This window comes from Scardinius erythrophthalmus (assembly GCF_964197995.2).
Source record: "Scardinius erythrophthalmus genome assembly, chromosome: 16".
NCBI lineage: Eukaryota > Metazoa > Chordata > Actinopteri > Cypriniformes > Leuciscidae > Scardinius > Scardinius erythrophthalmus.
In genome coordinates this window covers 37,505,100-37,521,225 of record NC_138236.1, presented here as the reverse complement: position 1 = coordinate 37,521,225, position 16,126 = coordinate 37,505,100, and the positions used below count along the sequence as shown (strand labels likewise).

General features: G+C 37.1%; 1 protein-coding gene across 1 annotated transcript in view; it reads right to left on the bottom strand.

The window, feature by feature from the left end:
• The window catches only part of grik2 (glutamate receptor, ionotropic, kainate 2), a 229,396-nt gene that overhangs the window by 132,981 nt on the left and 80,289 nt on the right, over window positions 1-16,126 (bottom strand). Inside the window, exons 5-6 of the mRNA XM_081388117.1 lie at window positions 5,054-5,107; window positions 4,270-4,443 (exon numbers count right to left, since the gene is read on the bottom strand). Of these exons, the coding sequence (XP_081244243.1) occupies window positions 4,270-4,443; window positions 5,054-5,107 (228 nt within the window). The remainder of the gene's footprint in view (window positions 1-4,269; window positions 4,444-5,053; window positions 5,108-16,126) is intronic.

Here is a 16,126-nt window from a genome sequence, read left to right as displayed (position 1 = left end):
AGTAATAGCTCATCCGGGGAGTTTTCTCCTACTGTTTTTATGTATTTGTACATTTTCCCATACTATATATTAGGAAAGTATTTGATTTCATACACAGCAATGTTCTCTGTCCTGCTCGTGTCCCACATCCCTCTAAAAACGCAGAGCGGTATATATATGATGCATTTATCTCTAATTTAATATTTTACTTTCCTATATTATTTAGCTTACCATTATTTACTGCTATTCATTTTTAACGTGTTACAGAATGAATTTAATTTAGGGTCAATATACTGTATGTAGCCTATATACACACCCCGCACCACTGCGGCGATAAAAACTGCAAACTGTAAAGTGACCTTCACATTTCTGTTGGTGTCCCACTAAAGACCCTTTTATCTTTACTGTTTTTCGGCTCTGTCTCCTTAGATAAACCCACAAGGACGCTGGCACTGCAGCATTGAATGGGCGTTTTCTGCTCAGTGATGAGTTGTCCTGTAGATGAGCTCCCTCCAAGTAAATCAGGCACAAGCTAAAGCAATTAGCACGGAAGGAAATTATGCTAATAAGTCTGAGGACCTTGTTAGGTCATTTTCATTATCCATGTTAAACCATGACTCAGGGCAGCCTTTCACCATATAAAGATTAATTATTGTCCAAAGAGAAAATATGTAGAATCTGATATCCCACTGCCCATGAATGAATCTCACAAACAGTGACCCTATCAGGAAATAATAATAATAATAATACAACAGTGCTGTTACTCTTTCCATTCTAAATACATACATAAATAAATCAAACCTGAGGATTGTTGTAGATCAAGAGATCATTAGATGAAAAATCTTTCCAAGATTGCATTGCTTTGTTAAACAATTAGCATGATTCAGGACATTCTTGCTCAAATAATGGTGCAGTTCTCTCCAAAAGCATTTGTACAGAAACCACAGAATACATCAGTGGAAAATATGTGTAGCCTTTGTAATTTCTTTCCAATAATTAACAGTTCTGCTTGTGATTAAAGTTGAATTGCTACTCATAAATGAGTTATGAATGAGTCTAACTACTAGTTCTTCCTCACAAACTCTCATAATATCACCCTGACATCTTGAGTCTTGAACTCAAGTTAATGCAATATGCGTCAATACACAACAGTCAGTGAATAGACTGTGGATGCTCTATATAAATCTAAAATAATATATTTTGTCTCATGAACAAATGCTAAACAATGCTTTAAAAAATGAAAAACGTCACAATATAAGCTCGATAAGTTACAGTGGTTCAATATAAAGCTTTAACAGGACCATAAATAGTGAACCAGTGAAACTGCTAATCAAACATTTACAGAAACTTTTTACAGTGTCAATATGCATTAGCCTCTGACTGATTGCCATTTGGCAGATTGATTAACGCCTGCCTTCAAATGCAGCTCTCAGGGAAACCTGAACCATTATGGTCTCTAAATAATCATGGCTGTCAATGTTACAACTAGAAGGGATTGACAGCCTTGAATAGTGAGAGTTTGTCCTTTTTCTGAGCTGATGAGTGAAGATAGACCGATGAGTTACTGTGCGAGCTGTACTGTAAGACAGGCTGAGTCAGCTAATTAAAGGCTTTGAGTCGTTTAATCGACTGGGTTAGAAAGGGGAAATTTACCATCCAGCTGGCGTGTGTGTGTGTGTGTGTGTGTGTGTGTGTGTGTGTGTGTGTGTGTGTGTGTCTATAGTTCAGTAACTTCTGGATGGATTCTTCAAACTATTCTAGATCTGCAGTGGATGTTTTGAACAAAGAGGTGTTTTCGAAATGCAGTGTCATAATAGTTATCCATACAACTTGTGAGTTATATTCCAAATTGTTTTTCTACAGCTACAATGAATTTGTGTGAGGAACCAATTTAAGTCAATTCTGTCACAACTCTCAAATCTCATCCGCCTTTGAGCACATTCAAACTCGACAACAGAAGACAGGTCACGTTAGGTTTGAAGTCAATGACTGCTTCAGAAGATGTGGAATATAAGACATCAGTCATGCAGCATGCTTTTATGGAATGTGTGTGTGTGTGTGTGTGTGTGTGTGTGTGTGTGTGTGTGTGTGTGTGTGTGTGTGTGTGTGTGTGTGTGTGTGTGTGTGTGTGTGTGTGTGTGTGTGTGTGTGTGTTGTACTTTAAAGCTCAGTGTGATTCCTCATCTGTGATGGAAAAGAGAAGTCTCATGTACTGTACCTAGACTTTTAACTATTGGCATAAAATCTGGTCTACTTGGTAGTTTAATCTGGCCAAAAGTCACATATAGTTTGTTTTGGTTTCGTATGACATTTGGGGATGGCTTATCTGAGATTGCTGATATCCAAATAATAGTTTAGTGTGGGGAAAAGCAAGTTCAAAAAAATGTAAACTCGTCAGTGTTTGTTCATGGCTAATATTTAAACAAAAATGCTGAAAATGTGTGTAGACCTTGTAATCTGAATTTCTGTGCATTCAAACATACTGATTTATTCCACAGACATGCGTGTGGATTTCTGTTTTCTTGGTACAATGACATCCTGCGATTGATTTTTCCACAAATGTTTTTGTTGTATTGAACCAGATACCTTGTTAACAGAACTTCACTGTTCACTGATATCTTTTTGTGCTTTTCTTGATGCATGGAAGTTTTTGTCGCATGGGCTTTCAATGGATGGACAAAAGTTATGAGAGAATATTTTTTTTTTAAACTTAATTTGTGTTCCAAAAGATGAATGAAAGTCCTATGGCTTTGAAATGACATGAGGGTGAGCAAATGATGACAGAATTATCATTTTGGGATGAGCTAACCTTTTAAAGCCTATTAAACACCTGAACAAATAAAATTATGATTGCATGCCCATACCTGAATAAACGCACACAATATGGAAAACATCAAGAGGACGGGGAAGTCATGCGATTTGAAGAGTTGTGTAATTGTGCCTGGATCAAGGACCAAGTGTTTTGAAAGTCGGACCACCAGGTTTCCTGTTGTTTCAAGATCAGCCTAACAAATGTTAATAGGACTGCTATTTATATTATTAATTAATACGATATTTGAGACCTTTTAGAGTGTGTTGACACTTGTCAGGTTTGGTTAGATTAAAATGAACTTTGGTGCGATTGTGAACACATGCTTGATGACCTTAAATTTTATTATAAAAGTGATAATAATGCATTTCAATACTTTTAAAGCGGCCACTGCATTCTGCTAAATATCTCCTATTGTGTTTCACAGAACAAAGAATGTCATACAGATCTGAAATGGCATGAGTGTGAGTGAATCATGACAGAATCTAAGTCTTCATTTATCATAGCTGTGCAAATTTCTCTCTAAACAGGGCGTAGAACAACGAGTCCAGTGAAATGTCATTGTGTTGTGTCCAATGAGAGTTATTTTGGCAGGTTGGTTCATTTTGGCATGCGAGTTCTCCTCTTTCCTCTGTTTCCGTCTCACCCAGCCTCTAGTGAGTTCATATCTTGGCCCTTTTCCCGGCTAGGAGAGCCAGTGTTGAGGAAGAACTGGGATAGAGCCAGTATGCTGATATTAGAGAGTTTTTAGATCACAACAGCATAGTGTTTATCACACACACTTCAGATCGCAGCATACCCTGCAGGTTGTGGGTTCAAACTCTCGTGGGAATAGTGTTATGCACAGACAGAGCAAACAACTTCCCACAGCTCGTACCAGCATTAATTAAAAACAAACTCTACCATTATCACATTGACTGCATTTTCAGATTATTCTTTTCTGATGACTTAAGTCATTACTTAAGGCTAAAGTGTCTACAGTATAACAGGTAAGTTAAACTAAATCTGTCTAAAATGCAAATAATAAAACACCACTGTCCATGCAATCATACATACTTTATAGTAGTGGCTTTCGATGTTGAAGTGAAAGGCTGTCGGCCAATCAACTCTACTGTATTTTGGCACAAATTCACCTGTCACTTACTAAAGCCAAAATAAGCAGATGCCAGCATGGCCGGGTAGTGTGGCATGACCTCACCCAAACCATGATCTAAACTACTTGAAGTAAACAACGCAGACTGCATTAAAAATGAGATCACTTGAAACAAGGGTACACATGCTGTGTGCTGACCGTATGTTCTGTGTGGCAAATTATTGTAAATTATAATGTATAATATTACATTTAGTTTAGTTTTGTTTACTATGAGAAACAAATTAGAAACAGCGCCACATGATGCCATGTAAAATCTGAGTCTTGAAGCAGAGCCAGCTGGAAACCACTGTCCTGTGCGATAACAAAACATGTTGTAATAGCTTCTTACTGTCATGAAACCATCCAGTAGACCAGAGTCTGCTTTAGGAGGAGCCTGCAGACGCTCCATGGACCACTTTTCAATGATGGAGGACACCTGGCTGTTCTCGGTGTTTAGGATACGAAATCCTGTCATGTTGACCCCGCTGTAGCGATAGGGTTCCACATCCAACGCGAAGAGATCCTAAAGAATATGAAACACAATAGGTATGTCTGTTACATTTGTACCACGTTACATTTTATTAACACACATCACGATTACACTGACATACAAGCTCTATTCCAAAAACTAGTGAGATGCATTGATATCATAGGCAAAAATTGAAAATTTACCAGCCATTAAACTGTATTTGCATTTTTGAAATATATATTTTGTCCTTCAGTTTTTTTTAGTGACACATAAATATTAGCTAAGAATGTGTCACAATTAGTGACCAGCAAGTACTGTAAAAAAAAAAGTCAATTTACATTAGATTTAACTACTGTATCAATGCTTTTATGTAATGAATTAAATACAAGTACATAACAATAGCTTAAATCGTAATAAACATTTTTTAATGACAGTTTTAATGACTTTCGAGACAAAAAAAATGCAGTTTAAAAATAATAATCTTATGTTGTCTTGGTCTCAGTCAGAGTAAAACACATCAGTGGTGAAAACAGGAAACAGCACCAGGAAAAACAAATCAATATTTCCATTTAAGGAACATAATGGCCTGAAATGCAAATCATTTTATGGATATCGCTGTGGTTTTGAATGTGTTCTATAACATAAAGGTCCATACGTAACTTACCAGGGTAGTAAAAATGTAGTGGTAATACTCTGTCATCATTCCCATAGCGAGAGCCTGAGAAAATAAGAATTGAAATCATGTTGAGGCAAGGGAACAGTAACAATGCTTCTGAAAATGTGCAATTCATCACTGGATCGAAGGATAGGCAGGCGAAAATAATGGCATTTATTGTTTATATGATGTTTTGTGGCTCGTAATAATTTTATATGCTGAGGGATTGTGAGCTGAAATCATGTGTAGCTTTCAGTCTCTCTTTCCCTTAAACCACTGAAAGACCCTGAGCTCTCTTTATTGCCCATAAATACTGCAAAAAGTGACTTCCAGGCAAAGTCTGTGTTCAACCTCTGAATAAACCAAACTGATTTCTGAAAACCTGATATATTTTATATTATAAAATAGTTTAGTGTAATTAGACAACATGCAAAATAATCCAATGAACTGCATATATCAATGTATGCTGAGAAAACCCAACAGATGAAGAAAATGGAAGCCATTACATTAATCAGATGATTGAAGCATTGACATCTTTAGATGTCAATATATTGTTTCTTTTGTTTAATTTTATTCCAATAGTCCACATCATTACAATCCCTTTGCCAATTAAGTTTGTCATTATGGCAGGGCATAAAACAGGTTATATTCAATCTCCATTTTTTTCAATTGTTGATTTATCTCCACTGTATATCTTTGGCCACTGGATGTCTTGGTGGTTACCATCTTCAAGACACTGCGTAGATCAACCTTGGGGGAAAACACATCTCAAAACCCCATATTCAGCTGCGCTCAGTCCAGTTTTCTTTGACCGCAAGAATGTGTCCTTTGTAACTGGCTCATAACTCATTCTGCGCTGTCTGCTCTTGGTAAGTGTGGTTTGGCGAAGTGTGTTTCCTGGAGTAGCAGAGCAGAATACACAGAAACCTTGAATTCCTCAGATGGAAGGAAAAATCCTTATTATGGAATTAGTGAACGGTTCAGGGGGCCGTACTGAAGAGTGGATTTGGGGCGGACATTGTGGGGGCTTGAACAAAGAAACATGAATCAACTGTGTCGTTTATTTATTTAAAGTGAAAATCATGGTTTCTGGTTTAAGGCGAGACACGGCCGGCAAAAACATCGTTTTGTTTTTTTTCACTGGTCAATTTTGAGATTTTGGGATATTTGTCTTCAATAACATGTCTTCTTTCAGACTTGTGGTGAAAAAAAAAGTCCGAAATACACATTAAGGTCTTTATTTTACTACACTTTGTCTGTTTGCATCTGTAGATTTCTCATAAATTCAACAAAAGTTGGCGTTGTAAATCATCCCGCTGCTCTACGATCGCTGTCTGCACACTATCATCACATATACTGTTGGAAAGCTCTCTCTCTCTCTCCTGTACAACGCTGTCGGATCCAAATATGGTCATTTCCTTTTTATAAGAAACCAATCGTGAAAGTAAAAGGGGGGATTTAACTCTAAATGCGCAATCTCATTGGCTGATGATAAATCTTTAAAGCCCGTTTTCTCAAAATGACTTTTCTCTCATACTCCAAGTCTGAAATCTCCACTTCAGTAGCACCTATACTATATACACCAAACTGTCCAGTCTTGTACCTAGTTATATTATGAAGACATTTACGGAGGGATTTGTAAATATAATATTCCTAGCCTGATTTATATAACATTTTATTCCAAAAAACATGGCGAAAATATATATTTTTAAGGCTATTGACAGTATATTCTGATTTACAGGATAACAAAAGTAGATATCCATAAATCCCTCTGAAATGTTTTGCCCATCTAATATGTGAACACAATGAAAAAAGAATTTTGAACCTGGCTTTATCCAATACTAAGATTTAGTTTTTTTAAATATATGCAAATTAGTGCATATTTAATTAGATAATGCCTCATTTGCATATTTAAACATTAAATTACAGAAAACTTGTAATACATTTTTTTCCTCATCTTAATGTAGGTAATCAACTGGGAAAGTTTCATGGTGATATCTGCTAGTTACATTTTTTACCCTATTCACCTGTAGTGTCAGTTTGGCTAAAACTCACATCTGGTACGCATTGAATCAATATACCAGATGTGGCCCAGATCTGGGCTGCTGACACTATGTTGCTGTCTGGGAAATTAGAAAATCATTCTTTTAAATTGTAATTCTAGTTCAAAATAATACTATTTTTTTACAGAATTTTGTATTAAATAAAAGCAGCCCTGGTGTGCGGAAGATAATTATTTCAACAAACAGTAAAAAAAAAATTAACTTTTGATCAGTAGTAAGTAAAATTTAAAGAGTATTGTTTGGTCTAAATCATCATTTTCAGTGTATACTGTGGCAATAATTTAATAAAATACAATTAAAAAAAAATACATGATCAGTAAGTAATGGCAACTTATGTTTTTACATTAACCTACTTTAACTCATCAAAACAATTTAAACTTTTATAAGTTATACAAGATTCAACTTTTCTTTCTAAAGAAATTTTGTATAATTTAAGTTGAACTGACTTGTAAAGCCAATTTGCTTACCTATACATTTAAGTCAGCAACTAAACTTGAGTTTTTGAAGTGTAATAATATGAATAATAATAATAAGTTCATTAAATGGCAGATATGCATCAGGAGTATTTTAAAGCACTGAGCTCAGCATTGACGTCCTGGAGAAGGCAAAGTATTTAAAAAAGCAGAGCAGATGGGGTTTTATTTTGCTCAATGCTTGTTTGTCTCCATAGCTGTAATGAGCTCTCGGGTTCCCACGCCAACCCAACCACGCATTCACACGGCATTTCTCGCAGACTGACAGACAACTCAATCCAGAACAATAATTAATTTATGGGCCAAGCTGTTGTGTTGCTAAACGCTGGAACAACAATCGTCTAAACCCAAGTGTCAGCCTGTTGCATTTAGTGCGCACTTCAGGGCGATGTAAAACACCCATGATTCGGCTCTGTGAAAGTGCGCCTGGTAACAGCTGCTACATCACAGATCCGGTATTAGCACGTGAGCTAATTGTGCCTGCGCTGTGCGACGCATGGAAATAGATGTCTTTAACATTGCTCACCCTGTGATATCTTCAGCTGTATTACCAGGAGCTGCTGGGCAACACGCGTGTGTGTGTGTGTGTGATACACACTCAGACTGCAAGAACGATTATAAATCACACATTATTACTGCTGTAAGCCTGGCGAGGGTGATTAGAATGGGTAGAGGTCAGGTCAGTAATTACATTTGTTGTTGTGTGGTCTAGCGCTGTTAATAACAGCTGGTATTGTGTCCAGGTGGACTGGAAAACCTTCAGGAGAAACCCATATTTGCTCGGATGAGCCAGCAGCACTCGCACCATTACTGAGTGAAACTGTAGATAAGATAGCCAGCGGGAGAGCATGCGTTAAAACTGACACAATTTAGATCATTATAGCTCTGAACCTGCTCCATAAAGGGTTCATATTACGAAAATACCAGTCACAGAGAGGTAATATGGAGGTATTAAGTTAGATAATAACACTCCTAAATACCAGAATACCAGAGTATTTTGGCAGTGTCAACCTAAGCACTGAAACTGTTTATCATACAAGTACACGTAAATGTAATTAAATTCAAGCTTTCCTTTGTGGATAAAGAAATACCCTTTAGCATACTTTTAAAAATAGTACTTATAATGGAAATAATCCAGGCTACTTAAAGTCCCCATGAAATCTAAATTAAAGTTTTTTGGCTTTTAGTATGAATATGTTAGCCTTAATGTTATCTAGGGCTGGGACAATAAATCGATGCATCGTGAATCGAGAAATGATTCTGGATCGATTCTGAGATTTTCCGAATGCATCGCGATTCTCTCTTGAATCGATTCTGAGCTTAGTTTTTAACTGCAGATGACACTGCGTGCTTTAGAAACAGCCGTACTCTGCTTGTTTCCAATGCCTTACACACACCACTTGAACCTCCAATAAAATAATCATTCATAAAGTTCGAAAAGGTTGAAGTGAATTACAAAGGGTGTTTGCAGTTTACATTAATCTCGCGTCATAAAAGCATTCTGAGTTGCAAGTACATTCTCAGACTCAGCCGAACGCCCGAGCGCTCTTCTTCGTGAGCATTTGAGCATAAGGACTGAGTCCCAATTCGCCTACTTATACTACGACCTAAAAGTATGTACTTTTTTTGTGATGAAAAAGCACATACTTTTGAGTGTGTAGCAAAAAAGTATGCACGTTCTGGGACATACTTCGATGACGTCATGCAACGTGAACTTGAACGTGGTTGCCTAGTTACGCACACCGTGACTGTTAACAAAACATTTAACATTTCATTCATTCTTATATATCCAATATAATTTTATTTACTATTCCCATCTTTTTTTCCACAATACATTTACAATGTGTTTACCAAATTGAGGAGTGAAGCAGGGCGTCGTCGTAGATCAACCAAACGCAGGTCGTTTGTGAGGCGGCTGGTTCTGACGTTCATGTGCAAATGTGTGTAACGAAAGCTAGCGCTACTTATTTTCTGAGTTAAAATATTTAAAGTTTATAGTGTAACTATTGTTTACCGTATTTCATACTTAATCTTATACTTATGTATAATACTTAAAAATACCCCGATGAAAATGAACCATGCTTTTACTATAGTAAAAGTGTAGTAACCATGTTTCTTTGGTTGGACTGATAAAGTTAACATATGTACAGCCACAGTATTACTACAAATAAGTCAGACAGAAACATCAAAAGAAATACAAAAAAAAGACACTTGCATGACACTGTACTAGAGCCTTTTTATTTATTGTTTTGTAGCCTGCAATGAGGCGCTCGTTATCTTCATCGGACCCTACAAGATAAACACGGTACTTTTTTGGCACAACATAAACCCATTAATATTACGAGACAATAAAATATAACTTTAATTAGGGTTAAATATTTGAATTCTTACACTTAAAAACTGAGGGCGCATCTCCGTTGCTGCATCCGACTGCCAGGTTTACATCACCATCATCACCACAAAGCTCCTCCCTCCCGCACGCAATGGGTTGTGGGCAATATTAGCCGTTAGAGTGTGCATTGATCTGCACTTTGAATTCTAACCGGAAATAGTAGACCATCCGGGTATCTTTGGAATACTCATTTCAACATGCTACGATTTGGGACGTACTAATTCTAGTTTCGCATACTATTTAGGACGGATAGTATGCGAATTGGGACTCAGCAAAGGTTAAAAACTAGCAAAGAGCGCCATCTGCTGTTAAAAACTAGCAAAGAGCGCCATCTGCTGTTAAATACTAGCAAAGAGCGTCATCTGCTGTTAAATACTAGCAAAGAGCGTCATCTGCTGTTAAAAACTAAGCTCAGAATCGATTTGAGAGATAATGGCGATGCATTCAGAAAATACTGGAATCGATCCGAATCAATTTATTGTCTCAGCCCTACTGTTATCTATAAGCTAGTGTGCTTTATAATATGACAAAATTCGCATTTAGAAGATATAAGCATTCAAAACTTACAGTCTCTCATTTACACCAATATGGATCAATGATTTTGATGACATCACTCTGCACTCTACATCCAATTTCCTGACTAATCAAATGCTCTCTGGAATGCTGACTCATCATCTTTGCAGTGTAGTGAAAGTGTGCACGCCTATAGAGAGAAATGCACCTTTTATTTGGATTACATAATCAAACTATTTGTTTTGAATTGGTTTGTTTAAAAGTAGACATATTTTAAGCTTTATAGGCCTATTTCTCATGTCTGTGAGGCAAGTATTCTATACACTGAGTTTCGGTTCGTTTGTGACGCGCTTCTTCTTGCAGTCGAAGACGAATCAACTTTCTGCTCTCAAGTTTATTCTGTGCTCTGTTAAAGTGTAAGTTGCAGGTAAAATTTTTCATTAAGAAAATGCAATAAACATAAAGATAAGGACCGCCCACCACTGTTTTGTATGTTTTTCATACCAAAATGCTGAATATAATATGAAAAGTTGGTACTTTTTAGTAGTTTTAAGCACTCCCTCTCCCTTCCACTAGGCTGTGCGTGACGTCATAAGAGGAACTCCAAGCCTAGAGTTACTGTAGTCTAATGGCAAGTAGGCTAGCAGTTATATTGAAATAACTCAATTGTAAACATAATCGTGTGTGCTGGCTTCAAGAGGACCGTGATCCTGGCTGAAATGAGAGTAAGCTATTCGCAAAACAAACAGGTTCAGGCAGCATGCACGCAAAGTTAAACCGAACTTTTATTTTGTCGGGATGACGCGAAGACCTTTGAGTTTCTGTGTGTGTAGCTATGATATGACGATAGTTTTTCTCAAATGAAACGGTAAAATGACTAAGAGTGGCTCTGGAGATGAATTTCATCATGTCATCATATCGTGACCGGCAGCAGCTAGACTGAAAACAGCGCGCACATCACTCGTGCTTCAGTGTGTGTGTGTGTGTGTGTGTGTGTGTATGTGTGGTAAATGACACCGTGCGTCTGCGCCATTCATTCACACAGAGACAAAGAACATGCAATGTTAATATTTAAAGAGTATTTCTGCAGTTTAATATACACAGACACTCGTGGTATATATCGGCTACAGTGCTCATAGTAATAAAAGTTAGTCTGGAGCCCTGTGCTTAGATAAACATGGAAGCGACTTAACGCAGCTGCCTATTACTGGTTACCGAATATACCCGGTGCTACAGAAATGCTGGTACCGTCACATTTTCAGTATAGTACCGGTATTTTGACAACACTAGTTTCCCACCTCCTCAGTCTCCCAGTCGTTCTCCACAATAAAGCCACAAACACTAGGAGTCTAGCAGAGTATGGCTGCAACTTCCTTCTATGACGTCATCACCCAGTTGCTGTAAAAACGCGCTACCTTGAAGAAACCCCAATAAATGTTATTTTAACGCATTTTAAGACAGAAATTTTTACATATATACATATTGAGCACTTAATTTACAAATTAATTGGTTGTGGTGGTTAACCTGCAACTTAAACTTTAAGTGCTTCATCAGATTTGTCATGTTGCCGGTCTTGCCGGAAGCATCTTGTCGCAAATATTGCTTTGTGCGCTGCTGGCATCGATGTCTGGTGTGACGTAGCTACACTTTTGATCTTTTCCACATGTTTTCCATCTATGTGGGTTGGGACGCTGACACACTACAGCCTCACGTGCGAGCCACGTCTCTTTTGGCCACCGTGTAAACTAGTGTTTTTCCGCCACATCCAATCACGCTGCATGTTTATTGGCTCGCTGACCTGGACAAGATGAACCCCTTAGGTATCGAAATTTGGTACCGAATGACACGACATGTTTCAATACTCGATAGTATCGAGGCAATTCGGTCGGTGCCTAAAAAGTATCAAACTCAATACCCTGCCCTAAGGATAACTGTCGCCAAAATACAACCTAGGGTCTTTTTGTGAATCTACCCGAGGCGAACTTTCGTGTAAAAGCATAATTAGAATGGAAACGCCACTTTTAAGTTTGACCGTATTTTCGTTTTCGGTCAAATTGCCTTTTGAATGGGAGTGCTTGAGGCACTTCTATGATGGCATCAAAAATCGCTATTTTTAAAACACTAAGAAGGCTCGACACAACATGCAACTTTGCTCTCAGTATCACCAGGGGCTCTACACATGAACTCGAGCATTGAGAACATTGTTTGTGTACACAGAGTTTACTAAAAGAAAGATTTTGAACAACTCACTGTAGCTGTTGTTGTTTCTGTCCACCAGCATTTTGTCAATCAAAAATAGTCGATCTCCGAATGCGAATGAACTGACTCTGAATTTTAGTATTGTTTCTTATATGAGGATCCTTTTTCAAATACAAGTTCAATATTGATTTTCATTAACGACAAAACAACAAATTATCTGTGAATTTATATGGAACTAAGCTTTAGGAGCTTTCCATCTTTACTCTCCTCATGTTACTTTGCATTCGGAGATCGACTATTTTTGACTGACAAAATGCCGGCGGACACAGCAACTGTGAGTTGTTCAAAATCTTTCTTTTTAGTAAACTCTGTGTACACAAACAATGTTTTCAATGCTGGAGTTCATGTGTAGAGCCCCCTGGTGATACTTCCAGCAAAGTTTCATGTTGTGTCGAGCCTTCTTAGTGTTTTAAAAATAGCGATTTTGATGCTATCATAGTCGTGTCCCATTCACTCCCATTCAAAAGGCAATTTGACCGAAAACGAAAATACAGTCAAACTTAAAAGTGGCGTTTCCATTCTAATTATGCTTTTAAACGAAAGTTTGTCTCTGGTAGATTAACAAAAAGACCCTAGGTTGCATTTTGGCAACAGTTATTCTTTAAATCTCAAACAGATGCATTAAAAGTAATTATTACTCCACTACGAGCGTGACATCATTAACCAACGTGGTTGAACGACCAATTTGCGACAGTACAGTTTCTAGTTGTATCTAGTTGATTTGTTCAACGATGCGTCGTACTATGGTAGTTAAGCAGCGAGTTGTGTCGTTATATGTGAAACGCACCCCAGAACAGCTCTTTGTCTGCTTCGAGGTCAGCAGAAGTGGAAGGTTATCTCTAAACAAAGAATGGCACTGGATTGTGAATGCCATTCTCCGGGTTTATCAGGCCCAGGATGAAGCCTGCCCACTGAGAGTGAGGGCACGAGGGGCATCGCAGCCACATCGGCTCTGGCGAACTGTGCTTCAGCAGACATGTGTAGAACTGGAGGCTGGGCTACACCCAACACGTTTGCAAGTTATGATCTACGCATGAAGAATAGTTTTGTCTCGAGTCTTAGTTAATATCAGGTAATACTCTGATAAACTGGTTAGATGTAGTGTAGCTATTTGTTTTGCTATCTCAGCTATTAAATAGTTGGCTACATTTTATTTGTGTTTACTGTATGAAGTATATTTTGAACCGTTAATTGTTTAAGCACATTTCATTGATTGTTTTGTAAAAGTGTAATGCTGACATTGCAAAGAGACTTATAATGTAAGGACAGAGCAGTTAAAAAAATATTGGAAGTGACAGCATATCCACAGTTCACAAAATAATGCTGTGTCTCATTAAATGTGAAAAGGGCATTTATAGAAGTGTTAAATGCACAGAAAAAAATAATACCTCTAATTTTCAGTCTAAAAAGTTTTGTAATGCTAGTATAATTTAATTTGATATACAATAAACTTAGACTAACATTTTATACCTGTAATTTTGATTATAAAACAAATAAAATGATACAAAAATATGATCTTACTGAAACACATTCTTTTATTCCACTAAATGAAAAAAATATCTATTCTGATAGGTTCAAATATTTGATATATTACATCATTGCTAGACCCAGTTATCATTGCCATCATCAGCCCCAAAGTGAAATGAATAATTAAATTCAGTCTTGTGTGAAACATATGGTTGAGAAATAATGGCTCTGTAGCCTGAGCAGATTTTGCGAAGTTCAAAAGTGTTAGACGACTTCACAAAGCCAAAAGTTTCAAATGTGGATATTACACAAACCCTCTGAGAGCTGCCCATTATAGAAGCATATATCCACTGCCACTAATAATGAGTATCTTCATTATCACTTCAGTGGTCGGAAACTGATTAAGAAGGTCTGTGAGTCAATCTCTGGCTGAATAATACCCACTTTAATATTTGATTATTCCTGTAATTGGGGGAAAATTCTTGCAGTTAAGTCACACATTGAAATATCTCTTTGGGTTTCTTTAATGTGAGACTGTTCCCAGAACTCCAGCAGGAACGCATATCCTTATCCATTTGTTTGGCAAATATTATTTAATCAATCTTTGTAAGGAATTTAAATTGCACTGCATCCCATGATGTAGAATATAACATATACTGTACATATATATATAAAAAAAAAACACTTAATCTGATTGAAGCCCCTTTTCTTGTAGGACACTTAACATCATGAGCATTATCCTACTGACTAATTCTATGCAAACATACTGACTAGCAGAGCATGTAAGCTTGACTGCCTGATTGGTAATCAATGAAACCTGAACACTTCACTGATTGTGTGCAAATCAATCTCACACACACACACAAGATCAAAAGAGACAATGAATTAACAAGTCAAAAAAAAATGCATGCACTTTTCACCTTCAAGGCATGAAAGGAGGATCAAATCACCATATAAACAGAGCTTGTAATCATACAAACAAGCTCAACTTTAGGATCAGAAAGACCAGAGCCCTGTTCTTCACATGTTGCTTAGCAAATGCAAAATTGATAATATCTGCTTAATCATATCTGGTTAATTTTGTTCTTCACATTGTCACAATTATGTTCTGTTAGTTTCATTTTCATTGATTTTTTGTTTGCTTATCATCAGTTTCCTGTTTCCTTTGTTCTAGTTTCCCACCATTCGTTAGTTTCCATGGACACTCATTATCGCAGTTGTTTGTTATTAGATCACCACCAAGGTGTATTTAAGTTTCTCACTTCCCCTCCATCTGTAATGATTCCACTGAAGGCGAGCTTGACGAACCCAAGTGCAGTATTTATTTAACATAAATGTGTACAAAATAAACAAAGACTTGACTAAGCATAACTTGACATGACTTGACATAAACTAACACTCACCAAACAGACGAACAATACTAGACAATGAAACATGAGGTCTATTTATACAGAGAGACTAATGACTAACAAGGAACACCTGTGCATAATCAAACAATGAACCAGTGTAGTGGGGCAGCTAAGCGCAGATTTTCATCAGAATCGATCACTTTGCGATAAAAGCATGAAATTTGGTATGAAGGCTCACAAAGGGGGTCTGATCAGATTTAGGACCGTAGGTGCTCAAAATTTGGCCCCTGGGGGCCATGTCGGCCATTTTTCAAAATGGCCGCCAAATATGGATTTCGTAATGGGAAAATGAATTAAAAGCTGCCAGAAACATAAAATGCAATTACACATTTCACCATAAATACATGTAAACATGAGCACACTTTCACAAAGAAGGTCTTCAAACTTTAAAATATAAGATATGTTTTAAAAAAAAAAAAATGAAAATGGCCACAAAATATGGATTTCATAATGTCATGATGGATAGACGACAGAAATTAACAATTAAAAAAAATTGCACATTTGAT